We start from the raw sequence: 19,814 nt of genomic DNA, 5'->3' as shown, positions 1-19,814 counted from the left end.
GGTCGATTCGGCCAAGGTAAAGGTCGTGATGAGATAGGAGGTTCCGAGGTCTCCATCCGAGATTCAGAGTTTTCTTGATTTGGCGGGTTATTATCGGAGATTCATTCAGGATTTCTCCAAGATTGCTGTTCTACTGACCCGAATGACCAAGAAGTCGAGACTTTGAGGCAGAAGTTGTTGATGGGTTTTTGAGCATTCTAACACTCCTATGGTGTACAAGCAACCCTAGAAACCTTGGATCTATGTTTGACTATGATACATGCAAATAATTATTTTTCCAAGGTTCTTATCCTATCTAGCATGGCATGGGGAACTTGAATCAAATAAAGCTAGTAGAATTACTTACCTTGTAGTTGTAGTTGATTGCTTGGAGTTTTAGAGCCTAGCACCAATAGTGTGGATGCCTCAAATGGAAATCACAAATCACCACAAACTTGGAACTTTGAGAGAATAGTAATCACCTTCTTGAAATCGGCCCTCTTACTTTACTCACCACAACTCGTGTGATTTCAAGAACCAAAGCCTCCTTTATATAGTGTGGTGGATTAGGGTTACATTCATGTAAACCCTAATACCCATGTCTTTTCATTTCCATGAGATCCATGGGTTAAAGCTCCATGGAGTATCCATGGACTTTCCATGCAAGCCTAGCCCATTCCAAATAAGCATTAGCCCACACTATATAAATACAAGAGCCCATATTTAATTAGTCATACTTTTGATCTCTAAATTAATTCTAGATTAATTATAGATCAATACTAATTAAATAATATGATTTTATATTAATATATTAGGACTTATAATATATTAATAAATCATAACTTATACTATTCTCAAACGATTATCCATAAATTGTTCGGGTGAAGTGCAACCCAAATGGACCATGCCGGGTCGGGTCAAGTACATACCAAATATAGTTATGGACTTAGACACTATATCCAACAGTTGTGCGAGACACCGATCTTAGCCCTGCCAGAGGGCGTTGAGGATTTCGTAGTGTATTGTGACGCGTCTATCTCTGGTTTGGGCGCAACGTTGATGCAGAGAGGGCACGTCATCGCTTACGCCTCGAGGCATTTGAAGCCTCATGAGGCGAATTACCCAACGCACGACCTGGAGTTGGGGGCAGTTGTTTTTGCCCTCAAGATTTGGCGACACTACCTTTATGGGGTCTGTTGTACCATTTACACGGACCACAAGAGCTTGAGGTACTTGATAGACCAGCCAAATATGAACATGAGACAGCGACGGTGGTTGGATGTGGTGAAGGATTATGATTGCGAGATCCTCTACCACTCGGGGAAGGCTAATGTTGTGGCCGATGCACTTAGCCGCAAGGCATTCATGATCCCAATCAGAGACATCTGCCTGAGGATGACAGTAGTGACTCCGCTTTTGGAGCGGATTCGAGAGGCTCAACAAGAGGCTATGAAGGAGGAACACCAGAATAGTGAGCGTATCGTGGGTCAGATTTCCTCCTTCGACTATGATAGTCACGAGCTATTGACACTCCATCGTAGAGTATGGGTTCCGTACGCGGGCAGTGTGCGCCAAATCCTGATGGAGGAGGCGCACAAGTCCAGATTTTCCATCCATCTCGGGGCGACGAAGATGTATATAGATCTCCGTCCTGATTACTGGTGGCCCTACATGAAGCGTGATGTATCCTGGTACGTCGAGAGGTGCTTGACCTACAGGAAGGTCAATGTCGAACACCAGAGACCTCACGGAAAGACGCATCCGTTGGATATCTCTATGTGGAAATGGGAGGATATTACCATGGACTTCATTACGAAGTTACCTCGGACGACGCGCAAAATTGACGTGATATGGGTCATCGTGGATCGATTGACCAAGAGCGCCCATTTCATACTGATTCAGGAGAGTATCTCGGCCGAGAAGCTGGCAGACATCTACATCAGGGAGGTAGTAGCTCGGCATGGGGTGCCGGTTTCGGTGATTTCTGATAGGGGCGTACGATTCACTTCCAGATTCTGGAAGAAATTCCATGACGAGTTGGGTACTCGTCTTCACTTCAGCACGACTTTCCACCCAAAGACGGATGGTCAGAGCGAGCGGACAATCCAAACCTTGGAGGATATTCTACGAGCGTGTGTTCTAGACTTTGGTGGTAGCTGGGATACCTGCCTTCCCTTGGCAGAGTTTTACTATAATAATAGCTACCACGCCGGTATCGATCGACCTCCCTTTAAGATGCTTTGTGGGAGGAAGTGCAGGACCCCAATATGTTGGGGTGAGGTAGGACAGAAGGTCATGGGGAGTACCGAAGTGGTACTCAAGACGACGGAGAAGATCCAGCAGGTCCGGAGTAGACTCCAGACGGCCCAGAGTCGGCAGAAGAGCTACGCCGACAGACGCCGATCGAACCTGGAGTTTCAGGTCGGGGATATGGTCCTTTTGAAGGTGTCAGCTTGGAAAGGTGTCACCAGCTTCAGAAAATGGGGCAATATGGGTCCCAGGTATATCGGACCTTTCAAGGTTATAGCCGGGGTTGGCAAGGTGGCGTACAGGTTGGATCTTCTGGAAGAGCTTAGACAGATCCACAATACTTTTCATGTTTTATAGCTGCGGAAGTGTTTAGTCGATGATACCGCAGTGGTTCCTTTAGAAGATATTCAGGTGGATGACAGCCTAAACTACATCGAGAGACCGGTAGCCATTCTCGACATGAAGATGAAGGATCTGAGGAACAAGATGGTAGAGTTGGTGAAGGTGCAGTGGCAGCACCGCAAGGGCTCGGAATGGATGTGGGCGCCGGAGGATGAGATGAGGGAGCACTACCCAGAGCTATTTCCAGCCGCAGCAGACTTCGAGGACGAAGTCTGAGATAAGTGGGGGAGAATTGTAACGCCTGGTTTATGGTATGTATTTAATTCATAATTATTCACTTTTATATAGGAACTCGACAAGTTGGAGGCCCCAAACTCGTCGAGTAGAGATGAATTAGACCGCGGGTTTGGAAACCTACTCGACGAGTTGGGAGGCTTCAACTCGACGAGTAGGCTGGCAGAAATGAAACCCTAATTTCGGGGTTTTGCACCTTATTTAAACACCTTAACCCCCATAAGTTGGCCTCATTTCTAGCCTCCATCGTCCCAAACCCTAACCTCGAAACCCTAATGCACCTTTGAGAGTTTTGAGCTAACTTTTGTGCATTCTTGGTGATTTTGAAGAAGAAGGAACTTGGAGAAGGAGCAAGGGCGTGTAGAAGGATTGTAGATCCAGAAGTTGGGCTGCATTTTCTGATTCACTTGAGGTATAAAGCTTCAACCTTGTTTAGTTTATGCTTAGATCTTCTCTTTAGGATTATTTTGCTTGTTTTGGTCATGTTGGAATGTGTAATGGAAGTTGGTTGTCCTTTTGAGGCTGAACATTCCAGATCTATAGTCTTGAGGGGCTCTCATGTCATAAATGTGCCAACTCTATGGCCCTAAAAGCCCCATGCAAACCCTAAGCCATTATTTTGACCCTTTTAAGCTCCATAAGGTCATGCATGTGAGTAAAGTTGGAGACTTTACGTGACCAAATTGTCCTTTGAGTCCAGATATATGACCTCATGGTCTACCTTGAAGTTTTGATGGCTTTTGGAGTTGGATCTAAGCCCTTTTGAGTTAGGGTTTGAGTTTATGTGTCGAGGAGAGGTCCGTAATGGGTAAAGTTGGAAACATTACCCTTCTAGACATATTTACAGCTTGGATCCAGAAGATAGGGCCTTGGTTTGAAGAATAGGGACTTAATGCATTAAGAAGGCGTAACAGACTGAAGAACTCGACGAGTCCATAAGAGAACTCGACGAGTTGTTCTGGAAGTGTCCCGACTATGTTGAAAAAAGAGGGACTCGACGAGTTGTAGGAGAAACTCGATGAGTTGGATCCTTATATCACGATTATGTGATTTATGGAAACTCGACGAGTTGAAGAGTAACTCGGCGAGTTGAGTCAACTCGAAATGTTGACTTTTACTTTGACTAGGGTGTTGACTTTGACTTTGACTTTGACCAAAGTGACCCGTAAGGGGTTATGAGTATGAAAGGGTACTTAAAGGAAATCTTTTATGCTTAGGAGCTTGAGTTGGGTTGATATTCGGAGTCGAGGATTTTCAGCTACTTTCCAGTATTCGAGGTGAGTTACCTTCCCGGTATGAGTGGGTCGAAGGCACCAGTGCCGACCCACTAGTAGTTGTTTACAGTTGATATGATTGTCTTTGTGATAATTGTTTAGTATGTCACTATCTGTTGAGATTTATGTCCTATGTTATTACATGGTAGTGATAAGGGGGTGTAGTAGACCCCGTAACCGGTCGAAAGGGACCGAAGGGGTAGGCCAGCACCCGAATATGCTAGGGAGTATGTGATTTATGTGTATATGCTAGGATATTATGTGGTAGTGGTAGGGGGTGAAATAGCTCCCGTAACCGGTTGAAAGAAACCGAAGGGGTAGGCCAGCACCCAGAGATACTAGGCAGTTACCGGCTGAAAGGGACCGAAGGGGTAGGCCAGCACCCTGATATGCTAGGCGATTACCGGTTGAAAGAGACTGAAGGTGTAGGCCATCACCTATATATGCTAGGCAGTATGTTTATTGTATGGTATGTGGTATGATGGGGGAACTCACTAAGCTTCGTGCTTACGGTTTTCAGTTTTGGTTTCAGGTACTTCTTCTTCGAAAGGAAGGAGCCGGCATGATCGCATCGCATCACACTACGTTTTCCCACCTCGCGAATGTAGATCTCGGCTAACTTCTCAGCCGATATACTCTCCTGGATCGGGATTAAATGCGCACTCTTGGTCAACCGATCCACGATGACTCAAATAGAATCCACTCCACGTGCGGTCCTGGGAAGCTTTGTGATGAAATTCATAGTGATGTCTTCCCATTTCCACACGGGAATCTCCAACGACTGCATCTTGCCATGAGGTCGCTGATGTTCGACCTTGACTTTCCTGCAAGTCAAGCACCGCTCCATATACCAGGCCACATCTCGCTTCATGCAGGGCCACCAATAATCAGGGCGAAGGTCCTGATACATCTTCGTTACCCCGGGATGGATGGAGAACCTAAATTTGTGGGCCTGAATCCGTAATTGTTCTTGTCAACTGGTAAAAGCAACAAGTATCAGATTGGTTCCGTGTTTAGGATTTAACTCTGATATAAACTGTAAAAATCATACCTTTACGCTTCCAAGATTGCAAGAAGTATTAGGTATTGCTGAGAATTTTACACAGAACTCAATGCAATTTTACTGATTTAATTAAGAGCTTATTTAATTGAACAATATAAAGTTAGGGTTAATTCAACGAGCTTGTTTTGGTTAACTAATTTAGGTAAAAGAAATTATACTAGAATTTGTTAGTTTTTCTCAGTACCAGCTTAGATAGAACGCAACTTAAATAACCAGATCTGAACTGATTGCATGATTAGGAAAGTCGCAATAGAGCTGAAATCGTTTTTATTATTGATTTTCGTTTAGTTTATTTTCACTGCAATTTTTAGTTTTAGTTTTATTCGAAACCCCCTTTTATATTTCTGTTTTGACTAGAATGTGCCTGATGCAAAAAAGGCATACACCGTTAGGATGTGTCCCTGAGGATTCGACCTTGCTTCCCTGTGCTATATTCTTTGTGCAACTAGCAGTGATAAATTTATTTGTTTAATACGCCCGCGATAACATGTTAACAGTTTCTAGCACCAAAACTAGCATAAAAATTCATGCTTTACAGACATGCATGTCCAATGCATGTCTTGAACTTATATTGGGCCAAAATAAGGGTTTTATGACAAAGATTTCATGCATGCCACCAAAACTCATTCTTACTTTAGATCCAAAACGACAAACACCCCAAATGACCTAAAGATTCATAAAGTTCCAAACTTTATGAGATCTCACCACTCCAACCCATAAATACATGAAGAATAAGGGAAAATCTAGAGATCTAGCAACTTAGTAAGGAAAAAATTGAGTCTTGGACACTCACCAAGGTCCAAAAGATATGCTAGAAGATGAAAATAATGCTTGCAAGGTGAACCACCTCACCAAAGGCTTCCTTCTCCTTCAAAGATCACCAAAAACACCAAAAATAAGCTCACAAAATGCAATGGAGGCAAGGGTTAGGGTTTCTGATCTTGGAAGGGTGATGAAGGCTGAATGATCACGGAACCCTAGCCATAACATCCTTTAAATAGGCCCACAACCCAAGGATTATAGTTTTCTCTAAAAACAGCTGCCACGCCGTAGCACCCATGGCCAGGTTATGACGGGTCATTAAATCTCGCGATCATAAAAAGTACTACCACACCGTGGGCATCCAAAAATGAAAATTCAAAATTAGAGATTAACTCATGTCTGAACAGGTGTTACAGTTTTTTCAATTATTTATTTTTTATTTTTTTTAAGCACGAAAAGATGTTCAAGGGAAATAGTAAATCTTCTTCGTAAACTAAGAGGACCCCTTCTTTTTCTTATCTGGTTTTAAACTTCCCTAAAGCATCTTTATTATTCTTTCTGAAGCATCAACAATCGAAAATATGAAATAACTTACCATTTAGTTTTCATTTGTTCTGAGTTCATAAGGAGTAACATCTAATTTACGATCAATCAAAGAGACCGATTATGTGTAAAGCATGTACTTGCAGTTGTTTCATCCCAAAAATAATATAAGACATGTGAGCAAATATAAGCATTAATCAAACAACTTCACTATTTCACAGAGGAGTTTGTTTTATATTTCAACGACAAAATTTACATAGTATCATAACACCATCTTTTTGGTCGTGGGTTTGAAATAACACTTAGTTTAGGGAAAATGACATCTAATAGCTGAAATTCAAACATTTAACTGCATAATTGATCACTCAAGAAGAAAAGACAAAAATAGCCTCATGTGAGGGGCACATGTTGAAGAAAACGGAGACATTTTAACATGTTGAAACTAAGTAAAAGAATTACAAATAATTAATGATTTTTGTTAAATAAAACACATTTCAAACGATTCCTTTTGAACGATCATATGATTTCAACAACAAAATTTACATAGTATCATAGCACCATCTTTTTTATCGTGAGTTTGAAATAACACTTAGGTTAGGGAAAACAACATCTAATAGCTGAAATTCAAGCGTTTAATTGCGAAATTGATCACTCAAGAAGAAAAGACGAAAATAGCCTCATGAAGGGAACGTGTTGAAGAAAATAGAGACATTTTAACATTTGTTATAATTAGATACTAAATGAGCAACGAAAAACCCTAAAATAAAGATAATTTTTGCAATTTGAAACTAAGTAAAAAAATTACAACGATTATTGTTAAATTAAAAACATTTCAAACATTCCTTTTGAACGGCCATATGATTATATAAAATAAAATAAACCCGCAAGAGCAATTTAGCTGGTTAATAAATACGAAATAGATACAAAATTTGGCATGTCGGTTTAACTAAACTTTCCATATTTTCATGTTATTTGCGAAAGATTCTTAATTAAAATCATGATCTTTCATTAACGGTTCGTTTGACTACAAAAGAGCGCCAGGCTCATGAACTATTCATATTTCTTCTTCCTCCTCTGATCTCTCGCATCAACCTTTGTTTTCTTGAAATTATGAGGATGTTAATCGTTTTCCTCTGGTGTTTGTTCTTGGTATGCTCTTCGTCTTTTTCTTTCTCTTCATCCAAAATACATAGGCGTTTCTATAGGGTTTTAAACACACTATATGTTGATTTCCATTGTAGGTTCTTGGGTTCTGAGAAGAACACTTGATTTTAGTCGTTTTCCCCGGTTCCAATAAACAATGCCACCTCCAAAACAGAACTAATCTCTAGAAATTGGCGACAGTGGAACAGACGATAATGTCGGAGAGCAAGCGTTCTCGATGCTCTCAATTTTTTCTTCAGGTATTGTTATCCTTTCTCTAAACCAAATTAATAGAAACGATATAATCAATTAACGAAATTCTTCTGGTTTTGGTTTAGGAAATGTGTCATCCACACTACGACCCCGGCGTATTTTTTTTGCCTTTGTGTCTTCCCCCCAAACCCTATTTCTATCAAACTCCAACCACAATTTCTCTTTCCCCAAGCCTTTCCGCTCTCCAAATCTCCTGCAAAAATTCGAATCTCTTCACACTTGTTTATTCGGTAACACTGTTCTTCCTTCTTTATTTATTTATTTTGTAGTTAATCATATGATATTAAGCTGTGCGCAATCTTAGATTCTGAACTCCGATTTTAGCTATGCACTTTGATTTAGTGTGAAAAATCGATCACCAAAATAAGTAACGATTACAATTTTGAATTTGTGGTTTTGTAGTGTGCATCTGTTCTTTAAAAAAAAATTTATTTCTGCGTGTTGCTTTACCAATTATAGCATTCTACTTTTAGTTTTTTTATTAAAAGCACATTTCTTTTGATAAATCACCCCAGTTAAAGCGTTGCTTGTTTTTTTTTTATTTTTTTTATGTCATCATGTTTACTTGTAAATATTCTTTTATTAAGACATTTTTTAAAATAATCACCCCATTTTTTTTACTATTACAACATTTTTACTTTCACATATTCTTTAATTAAGATGTTCTACTAAAACCACATTTCTTCGAAAAGTTTACAAGTTATAGCATTGTACTTTCAGTTTTCTTTTTAAAACCACATTTCTTTTGAAAAAATATCCCAATTAAAGTATTGCGTTTTTTTAGTTTTTTTTCCTATGACAATAATTTTAGTTTCAAATATTATTTTATCAAGACATTTTATTAAAAAATCTTTACATCTTTTACTGGCATTTTACTTTGAAAAATTTACCAAGTATTGTATCTTACTTTCAACTCTCATTCCAAAAGCACATTTCCCTTAGAAAAATCCTCCCAATTAAAGCATTACATTTTTTAAGTTTATTTTTTTCAGTTACTCCATATTTACTTTCAAATATTCGTTTATGAAGACATGTTTTTAATAAATCTTTACAATTTTCACTTATCTAGGCATTTTACTTTGAAATTTTTACCAATTATAGCATTGTATAGTTTTCGTATTAAAAGCACATTTCTCTTTGAAAAATCATCCCATATAAAGCATTTCACATTCTAGATTTTTTTCTCCTACAATATTTTTACTTTCAAATATTCTTTTATCAAGACATTTTATTAAAAAATCTATAATTTTTTTTTACATTTCCAGACAGTTTACGTTACCAATTATAGCATTGTACTTTCAGTTTTCTTATTAAAAAACATTTCCTGTTAAAAAAAGTCATCCAAATTAAAACATTGCAATTTTTTAGTTTTTTTTTCCTATTACATCATTTTTACTTTATAAACATTCTTTTATCAAAACATATTTTACAAAATCTTTACTTTTTTACTTATCTAGGCATTTTACATTGTAAAATTTACCAAGTATAGCTTTGTACTTTCAAATTTCTTTTTAAAAGCACATTTCTATTGAAAACTCATTCCAATTTAAGCATTGCATTTTTTTAGTTTTTATCCTATTACAACATTTTTACTTTCAAATATTCTTTTATCAAAGACATATTTTACAAAAATGTTTATTTTTACTTATCTATGCATTTTACTTTGAAATATTTACAGTTTAGAGCATTGTTCATTCAATTTTCTTATTAAAAACACATTTCTTTTGAAAATTCATCCCAATTAAAGCATTGCTTTTTTTTTTTGTATTGCAACATTTTTACTTTCAAATCTTCTTTTATCAAGACATTTTTTACAAGAAATCTTTACATTTTTTACTTTCACAAGCATTTTACTATGAAATTTTTTCCAATTATAGCATTGTACTTTTTGTTTTCTTAATAAAAGCACATTTCTTTTGAAAATTCATCCCAATTAAAGCATTGCATTTTTTTAGTTTTTTTTTTCTAATAAAACATGTTTACTTGCAGATATTTTTTTTATCAAGATATTTTTTACTTATCTAGGCATTTTACTGTGAAAGATTTACCAATGATAGCATTGTACTTTCTGTTTTATTAATAATAGCACATTTTTTGAAAAATCATTCCATATAAAGCATTTCATTTTTTTAGTTTTTTTTTTCTAAAAAGTAATGTTTACTTTCAGATATTTTTTTATCAAGACATTTTTTACAAAAATCTCTACATTTTTACTTATCTAGGCATTTTACTTTGAAAAATTCCATTTCTTAATGAAAACACATTTCTTTTGAAAAATCATTCCAATTAAAGCATTGCTTTTTTTTAAGGATAGTTTTTTATCAAGACATTTTTTACAAAAATCTTTACATTTTTTACTTATTTAGACATTTTACTTTGAAAACCTTATTATATATAGTATTGGACTTTCTGTTTTCTTAATAAAAATGCATGTTATTTTGAAAAATTCATTGAAAACTTTTCGTATCTAGAGATTTTATTTTGAAGAATCTATTTTTTTTTCTTTCAAAGCATTTTACCTTGAAAAATTTATCATTTTTTATATCAAACCATTTTACTTTGGAAAACCTACCCTCTATAGCATTGTACTTTCAGTTTTATTTATATAAGCACATTTATCTTTCAAAAGTCAACCCATTTATAGTTTTTCATTTTGCAGTATTCTTTTTGTTCAACATTATTACTTTCATATTTTATATTATCAAGTTTAAGAGGTCTATCAACTTTTTTCTTATCAAGGCATTTTACTTTAGAAAATTTATCCTGGTTTTTTGCTCATCAAAGCACTTTATTTTTTTGAACAATCCATCATTACAACTTTTTACTTTGAAAAATCTACCAAGGTCTTATCAAATCTTTTACTTGAAAAATTTATCATTTTTTTTAAAAAGGCATTTTACTTTGAAAAATCTACCAATTATAAGCACCTGTTCTTTTTTTGAAAAATCAACCCAATTGTTTTCTTTCAGTTTTTTTTCTAATAAAACATGTTTTGCTTTCTGATATTTTTTTATCAAGACATTTTTCACAAAAATCTTTAGATTTTTTACTTACGTAGGCATTGTATTTTCTGTTTTCTTATTAAAAGTCCATATCTTTTGAAAAATCATCCCAATTAAAGCATTGCATTTTTTTAGTTTTTTCTAATAAAACATGTTTACTTTCAGATGTTCTTTTAGCAAAACATTTTTTACAAAAACCTTTACATTTTTTTACTTATCTAAGCATTGTACACTCTGTTTTCTTAATAAAAGCACATTTCTTTTGAAAACTCATCCCAGTTAAAGCATTGCATTTCTTTAGTTTTTTTTCCTATTAAAACATGTAGACTTTCAAATATTTTTTTATCTAAGACATTTTTGACAAATATCTTTACATTTTTTTACTTTACAGGCATTTTACTAAGAAAAATTTACCAAATATAGCATTTTACTTTCAGTTTTCTTAATGAAAACACATTTCTTTTGAAAAATCATCCCAATTAAAGCATTGCACTTTTTTAGTTTTTTTTTTCCTATTAAAACAAGTTTACTTTCAGATAATTTTTTATCAAGATATTTGTTACAAAAATCTTTACATTTTATTTTACAGGCATTTTACTTTGAAAAATTTACCAATTATATTATTTTACTTTCAATTTTCTTAATAGAAGCACATTTCTTTTGAAAAATCATCTTAATTAAAGCATTACATTTTTTTACTTTTTTTTTCTAATAAAACATGTTTACATTCAAATATTTTTTTATCAAACATTTTTTTACAAAAATCTTTACATTTTTTACTTATGTAGGCATTTTACTATGAAAAAATTACCAATTATAGTATTGTACTCTCTGTTTTCTAAGTTGTTTTTTTTCTAATAAAACATGTTACTTTTAGATATTTTTTTTATCAAGACATTTGTTACAAAAATCTTTACATTTTATTTTATAGACATTTTACTTTGAAAAATTTACCAATTATAGCATTTTACTTTCTTATCAAATCTTTTTACTCGAAAAATTTATCATTTTTTTTATAAAGGCATTTTACTTTCAAAAATATAACAATTATAAGCACATGTCTCTTTGAAAAATCAACCCAAATTATTTATTTATTTATTAATTTTTTTATTTTTTTATCTTATCAAGTCATTATACTTTAATCTATCAAAAATTATTATTATCAAGGCATTTTACTTTGAAAAATCTAACAATTATAGCATTGTATTTACAGTTATTTTTGTTATAAGAACATTTCCCCTTGAAAAATCAACTCATTGATACCATTGCTTTTTTCTTTATGTTACAACATTAAAACATTCAAAAATATTCATTATCAAGTCATTTTTACTTAGAAAATTCTATGAGTCGTAGCATTGTAGTTTCACTTTTCTTATTTTAAGCACATATCATGTTGAAAAATCAACCCCATTTTAGCATTGCACTTTCAGTATGTTTCTTTCTACTACAACATTGAAAAATCTATGAATTATTGCATTGCATTTTCAGTTTTATTTACAACATTTCAATTTTCTTTATGTTATTGCATTGTAACTTTCATGTTTTTTTCTTCTTATAATGTCATGTTACTTTGAAAAATCTATCAATTTTTTCTAATAAAAGCATGTTACTTGAAAAATCTACGATGTATAGCATTGCATTCTTCAATTTTTTTACTTTGAAAAAATAATAATTTTTTTCTCATCAAGGCATGTTATTTTGAAAATTTCATTGAAAATTTTTCGTATCTAGAGATTTTATTTTGAAGAACCTATTTTTTTATCTTTCAAAGCATTTTACGTTGAAAAAGTTACCATTTTTTATATCAAACTATTTTACTTTGGAAAACCTACCCTCTATAGCATTGTACTTTCAGTTTTCTTTATATAAGCACATTTATCCTTCAAAAGTTAACCCATTTATAGCTTTGCATTTTGCAGTATTCTTTTTGTTCATCATTATTACTTTCATATTTTATATTATCAAGTCTAAAAGGTCTATCAACTTTTTTCTTATCAAAGCATTTTACTTTAGAAAATTTATCCTGGTTTTTTGCTCATCAAAGCAATTTATTTTTTTGAACAATCCATCATTACAACTTTTTACTTTGAAAAATCTACCAATTATAAGTCTAAAAGGTCTTATCAAATCTTTTTACTTGAAAAGTGTTATCAACTTTTCATATTTTATTTTATCAACTCTAAAAAGTCTTATCAAATCTTTTTACTTGAAAATTTTATCATTTTTTTTATAAAGGCATTTTACTTTGAAAAATCAACTCAATTGTTTTCTTTTAGTTACAACATTACAACATTTTTTTTAATCTTATCAAGTCATTTTACTTTAATCTATCAAAATTTTTTATTATCAAGACATTTTACTTCGAAAAATCTAACAATTATAGCATTGTATTTACAGTTTTTTTCTTATAAGAGCATTTCCTCTTGAAAACTCAACTCATTTATAGCATTGCTTTTTTCTTTATGTTACTACATTAAAACATTCAAAAATTTTCATTATCAAGTCATTTTACTTTGGAAAATCTGTTAGTCATAGCATTGTACTTTCACTTTTCTTATTTTAAGCACATATCATGTTGAAAAATCAACCCCATTTTAGCATTGCACTTTCAGTATGTTTCTGTCTACTACAACATTGAAAAGTATATGAATTATTGCATTGCATTTTCAGTTTTAATATTACCAGCATATTTACCTTTGAAAAATCAACCTGTTTATAACATTGCACTTTTCATATTTCTTTGTGTTATTGCATTGTAACTTTCATGTTTTTTTTTCTAATAATGTCATGTTACTTTGAAAAATCTATCAATTTTTTCTAATAAAGGCATGTTATTTGAAAAATCTACGATTTATAGCATTGCATTTTTTTCTACATCATTTTATTTTGAAAAATCTATTAATTACAGGACTATGCTTTTCGGTTTTCTTTTTGTTACAACATTGTAAATTTCAAAAAGTTTTCTACCATGGCATTTTAGTTTGAAAAATCTACAGTTTTTAGCATTGTTCTTTTAATTTTCTTATTATAAGCTACAATCTAAAGCATTGTATTTTTAGTTTTCTTTGAATAAACACATTTTCTTTGAAAATTTAATCCCAATTATAGCATTTGATTTTTCAGTTCTCTTTCTGCTTCAACATTTTCTTACCAAGGTCTTTTACTATGAAAATCAACCAAATTATAGCATTGCACATATTAGTTTTTTTTTTCGACTACAACAGTGTTTCTTTCAAAAAATTTCTTATCAAGACATTTTACTTTAAAAAATCTTTACATTTATTTCTTATCTAGGCATTTTACTTTGTAAAGTCTACCAATCCTAGCACATTTCTCTTGTAAAATCAACCCAATGCAGTATTCCGTTTTCTTTGTGTTACAACATTCAGATATTTTTTTTTATCAGGACATTTTACATTGAAAACCTACCAATAAAAGCATTGTACAACATATCTATGTTTATGACAGGTTTTGAAATGTATTTTATTGATTACATTTTTGTATGCTCTGTTGATGGTTATTTGTTTTCAGTTGTTGATAATAATTGTTTTAGAAAAATCAGGTTCAGAAGCCACATTTGCATATGGGCAGGTTTGTCATTCCTGTTTCTTACTTTCTTTCTTTATATCCCTTACTTTGTTTACTTGCTTTGATTGATGTATTTACCTGTTTTATTTTGTAAATATTTTTAGTTTAATTGTTTCAATATCTTTTATGAGTTAATTATCTGATTCGATTTTAAATAAGTTTTATGTTCATAAACAATTATGGTTATGTTCACTTTTTGGTGTTCTGTTTGCATTCTTGAGTTTTGATGTCAAACAATCTTGAGTTTGAGAAATATCAGGATTGGGTTCAAAAGCTACCATAATTCTCTTTTAGAGTGCTTCATTTTTGTTGGAATGGAATGACAAAGTAAAAAGTGGGATAAATGAGTAGATAATTACTGAACTTAGAATCTAAAAAAGATAAACTAAGTAACTAATACCTATACTACATTACTACCCCACTCCAATCCCAAATTTTAAGCCTACATTCCCTCCTATTTGCAACCCTAAATGGAAGAATAATACAAAACCAAAAATGTACAGATTACAATTCCGATTCCCTGAATTTCTTATTTTCATTGACAGATTCCATTCCTGTTTTCAATGCCAGATTGGAGACCACACTGAGAACCTTGTACTTCATTTTTTATGTGCAAATTATTTTTTAAAACAGTATTCCATTCCTGTTTTCAATAAGCATCGTTGAAACTGATTGTGAGGTAAACTACATGCTATACTCATTTTTTTCATCAATAGGCATTGTACTTCATTTTTTATGTGCAAATTATTTTTTAAAACAGTAAAGTACATTGCTATTTAACTGCAACTTACCCATAATTTTATATGTGAGTAATTACCATTCCTTTTGTTTTTACCAAAATTCAACCCGTTTACAGGATCAGGAAGAAGATTGTATGCTCTTTTAAGGTGAAGTTAATATTTTGTTATTTGTTATTTGTTTCTGTATAACAGGCACCAATTTGAAGGTGAAACTGAAGGCTTTTGACACTTAAGTTGAGAGCTGGGCATTCTTTTTCAGTATGTTCTGCTGTTTTCAATCTTTTCTAATTTAAATAGTTTCATTGACAATATAAGAGTAAGATACAATTGAGAGTGATACTAAACAAGTGTGTATATTTTGTTGTGTGTTCTTAGTTGTTGTCAGTTATAGTGGAGATACTGAATCTTCCTTATGCTCCAAGTTTACTCAGAGATAGCAAAAAAATACTTTCAAGGTATGCTCTACTAAACATCTTTATATTTTATTGTCTTCGTGATTCTTGTTTTTCTATGGTAGTTTACAATGATTAGCATTTCATATCTATGCATTTTAGATTCTGTTGTTTTTTTTTTTAATATAAAAAGCATTTTATCTTTAAAGATCAACCCAATTATGACATTGCAATTTTTTGGACCTTTTCTGTAACAACAATGTTACTTCCAATTTTCATATTAAAATCACATTTCCCTTTGAAAAGTCATCGCAATTAAAAGCTTTGTACTTTTTTAGTTTTTTTTTTCTTCTTTACAACATTGTTACTTTCAAATATTTTCATATCAAGACATTTTTGTTAAAAAGTCCTTGCATTATTTTCTTCTCTAGGCGTTTTACTTTGAAATTTTTAACAGTTATAGCATTGTACTATTATTTCTTATTAAAGGCACACTTTACCTTAGAAAAATTATCCCAATCAAAGCTTTGCACTTTTTTTTTTCTCTTACAATATTGTTACTTTCATTTTTTTTATCAAGACATATTTTAAAAAGTCTGTACATGTTTTACTTATTAAGGTATTTTACTATGAATTTTTTTAGAAATTTTAGTATTGTACTTTAAGTTATCTTATTAAAAACACATTTCCAATTGAAAAATCATCCCAATCATAGCTTTGCACCTTTTTAGTTTTTTTTTTAAGAACATTGTTACTTTCAAAATTTTTATCAAGTCATTTTATTGAAAATTTTATACATGTTTTACAACTAGGCATTTTACTTTGAAAAGTTTACAAGTTATAGCATTGTACTTTCAGTTTTCTTTTTAAACCCACATTTCTTTTGAAAAAATATCCCAATTAAAGTATTGCGTTTTTTTAGTTTTTTTTTTCCTATGACAACAATTTTAGTTTCAAATATTATTTTATCAAGACATTTTATTAAAAAATCTTTACATCTTTTACTGGCATTTTACTTTGAAAAATTTACCAAGTATTGTATCTTACTTTCAACTCTCATTCCAAAAGCACATTCCCCTTAGAAAAATCCTCCCAATTAAAGCATTACATTTTTTAAGTTTATTTTTTTCAATTACTCCATTTTTACTTTCAATTACTCCATTTTTACTTTCAAATATTCTATTTTTGAATTTGTGTCCCTTCCTTTTGTGGCTTTGTTTGTAGGGTTCTTATGTGGTCTTGTTTGTAGGATTCTACTTTGGAATTCATGTCATAGGTTTAGTTTATAGGGTTCTACTTTTCAATTCCTGTCCCTTTTCTTATGTGGCTTTGTATGTCAATTTGCTTTGTTTGTAGGGTTCTACTTTATCTGTAGAGTTTTTTTGTGGGTTTGTTTGCAGGGTTTCTCTTTGTTAGTAGAGTAACTTTGTTTATAAGGTTCTACATTGTTTGTAGAGAGTTCTTGTGTGGCTTTGTTTGTAGGATTCTGTAACATCTCATGTTCGGAAGCAAGAAGTTGGAGGGTGCTAAGTGTAAATTAAGGTAGCTACTCGACGAGTAGGTATGTTACTCGTCAAGTCGGAGCGGGATTTGATCGTGGGTTAAGTGGCCAACTCGCCGAGTCGGAAGATGTACTCGACGAGTTGGTGCTGGAATGAGAAACCCTAATCTCGAGGGTTGCACCCTATTTAAAGGACTTTATGTCCTTCTCCCAGCCTCCTATTCCCCCTTTTTAGATCCAGAAACCCTAATTTTCGTATGAGACTTCATTGTTGAGGAGATTGGAGCTTGGAAGAGGAATTGGTGGAAGGAGCTTGAGAAATTAGAGGCTAGCATCAAGGGGCTTGTGTAGATCTGGGATATACATCAGTTTGGGCACATCTCAGAGGTAAGGAGCCATTATCTTAAGCTATTTTCCTTTTTGGGTTCATCCTTGGTGGTTGATTTGGAGTTCCTTGGCTTGTTTGAGACCTATTTCGGGTTTGGAGTTTAGATCTGAGGTTGCTACTCCAGATCTAAGCTTGTGATGGTCCAAATTGTCATAAAGCTTCTGTTTAAGAGTTGTTGGTGAAGCCCCCTAGTCCTTAACCCTAGCCCTAGAGTGTTTTGGGCTTATATCTCCTTGGTTTCACGTAAAGTTTGCAACTTTATGTAAGGGTTAGGTTGTAGAAGAGTGGATCTATGGTTTGGAGCCCCTGCATGGTTCGAAAAGCCTCTGTCTGGATTGAGAACTGGAGAGACTCGGCGAGTCACATGGGTGTACTCGACGATTTGTATGAGATTGCCTTGAACTCGACGAGTTGGAAGAACAACTCGGCGAGTCTGTTGAAGATTGCCTTGGACTCGGCGAGTCTGTTCTTGGACTCGGCGAGTCTGGTCGCAGAACCCAACCTCTTTTGGTTAAAGCTTTGGATTAGTGAGTCGGTTGGCGACTCAGTGAGTTGGACAGGATGGGATTCCGAGATCGTTGAACTCGACGAGTCTTGGGGCGACTCGGCGAGTTGAGTCGTGCTATGTGAGTTTCTGAGTATAGGAACTCGACGAGTCGACGGGTTGACTCGGCGAGTAGAGTCAATCAGGAAGGTTGACTTTGACTGAGGACTTTGACTTTGACCAAGAGTTGACCAGTTTGACTTCCAAGGGTATTTTGGTAATTTTGGTATTGGTTCTTTGGTAGTGTGCTGTGGTGAAGTTCGTGTCGGTGGTCGGAGCAGCTTGGTCGTATCTTTTCAGTCGGCAATTGCAGGTGAGTTATCCTCACTATATCGACATGGTCTACGGCACCAAGGCCGGCCCTTTATCGGATGGAAATCCGGGTATTGTTTGTTATGTTATTGCTTTGCTAGATCTGCATCCTGGTATTTAGGATGGTGTTATGTTAGTGACCTGGTTAAGGTCGGTACCCGGTATATAGGGTAATGTTATGCTAGTGACCGGTTAGGTCAGAATCCTAGTTAGGATGTTGATATGCTATGTGATCTGTTAGACTGTTTGTCTGGTTAAGGATTTGTTATGCGATTAATTGTTTATATGCACATGGTTGTTTGACGGGGGTTGGGTTGAGGCGGGTCCTGCTTTGTGCTGTAGGCCAACATACCCAGGGCGGACCGAATATTCCGAAGGCCTAGCGAGCGGTCTGGATAGGCTGAAGGCCCCAAGAGGGCGGACCAGACATGCCGAGGCTCGGAGAGTGGACCAGGCCGACTGAAGGCCCGGTGTGGGCGGACCAGTCATACTGTAGACTCAGAGAGTGGACCAGGTGGATTGAAGGCCCGGTGCGGGCGGACCAATCACACTGTAGACTCGATGTACATGGCTAGATTCGGAGGGTGGACCAGGTGGACTGAAGGCCCGGTGCGGGCGGACCAGTCACACAGTAGACCCGTTGTGCATGGCTGTTCTATTTGTGATATGTTATGAGTATGTTTATGTGTGGTTGGTATTTTGGGGGTAACTCACTAAGCTTTCGAGCTTACAGTTTCAGTGTATTGTTTCAGGTACTTCAGGAGATCGTGGCAATGCGAAGGCGTGATCGTACCGCTCCTCATGTTTTATGATTTATGTGGTATGGTTCTGGGGGATACTCTGATGTTTAAACTATTTTGAAAACGAGATGTATGAACTTAATGGTTTTTGAATGAAGTAAAATGTTTTAAATTGGCTCAATTTTAATGGGTGTTAGAGATTCCGCATTGGAATTCATGTCTTTGGTTCAATTTCTAGTGTTCTATTTTTGAACTTGTGTCCCTTTCTTTTGTGGCTTTGTTTGTAGGGTTCTTATATGGTCTTGTTTGTAGGATTCTACTTTGGAATTCATGTCATAGGTTTAGTTTATAGGGTTCCTACTTTTCAATTCCTGTCCCTTTTCTTATGTGGCTTTGTATGTCAATTTGCTTTGTTTGTAGGGTTCTACTTTATATGTAGAGTTTTTTTTGTGGATTTGTTTGCAATGTTTCTCTTTGTTAGTAGAGTAGCTTTGTTTATAAGGTTCTACTTTGTTTGTAGAAAGTTCTTTTGTCGCTTTGTTTGAAGGATTCTACATTCAAATTCATGTCTTTGGTTTAATTTCTAGTGTTCTATTTTTGAATTTGTGTCCCTTTCTTGTGTGGTCTTGTGTATAGGATTCTACATTGGATTTCATGTCTTAGGATTAGTTTATAAGGTTCTAC

The 19,814-nt window shown here is 34.1% G+C and overlaps 1 protein-coding gene across 1 annotated transcript; it reads left to right on the top strand.

Annotated features, from left to right (window-relative positions):
• Positions 1-7,583: 7,583 nt before the first annotated feature.
• On the top strand, positions 7,584-19,330 carry LOC145116679 (uncharacterized). Its single transcript, XM_079053014.1, has 9 exons — positions 7,584-7,656; positions 7,749-7,910; positions 7,989-8,153; positions 14,457-14,516; positions 15,446-15,511; positions 15,629-15,708; positions 17,128-17,533; positions 18,323-18,391; positions 19,143-19,330. Exons 2-5 carry the CDS (start codon positions 7,866-7,868, stop codon positions 15,455-15,457), a joined length of 282 nt encoding a protein of 93 aa, XP_078909140.1. The 5' UTR covers positions 7,584-7,656; positions 7,749-7,865; the 3' UTR covers positions 15,458-15,511; positions 15,629-15,708; positions 17,128-17,533; positions 18,323-18,391; positions 19,143-19,330.
• Positions 19,331-19,814: the final 484 nt, after the last annotated feature.

The sequence above is a fragment of the Lactuca virosa genome, chromosome 5, assembly GCF_052849685.1.
Source record: "Lactuca virosa cultivar CGN04683 chromosome 5, Lactuca_virosa_CGN04683_v6, whole genome shotgun sequence".
NCBI classification, from domain to species: Eukaryota; Viridiplantae; Streptophyta; class Magnoliopsida; order Asterales; family Asteraceae; genus Lactuca; species Lactuca virosa.
This window is presented reverse-complemented; position numbering and strand designations above follow the sequence as displayed.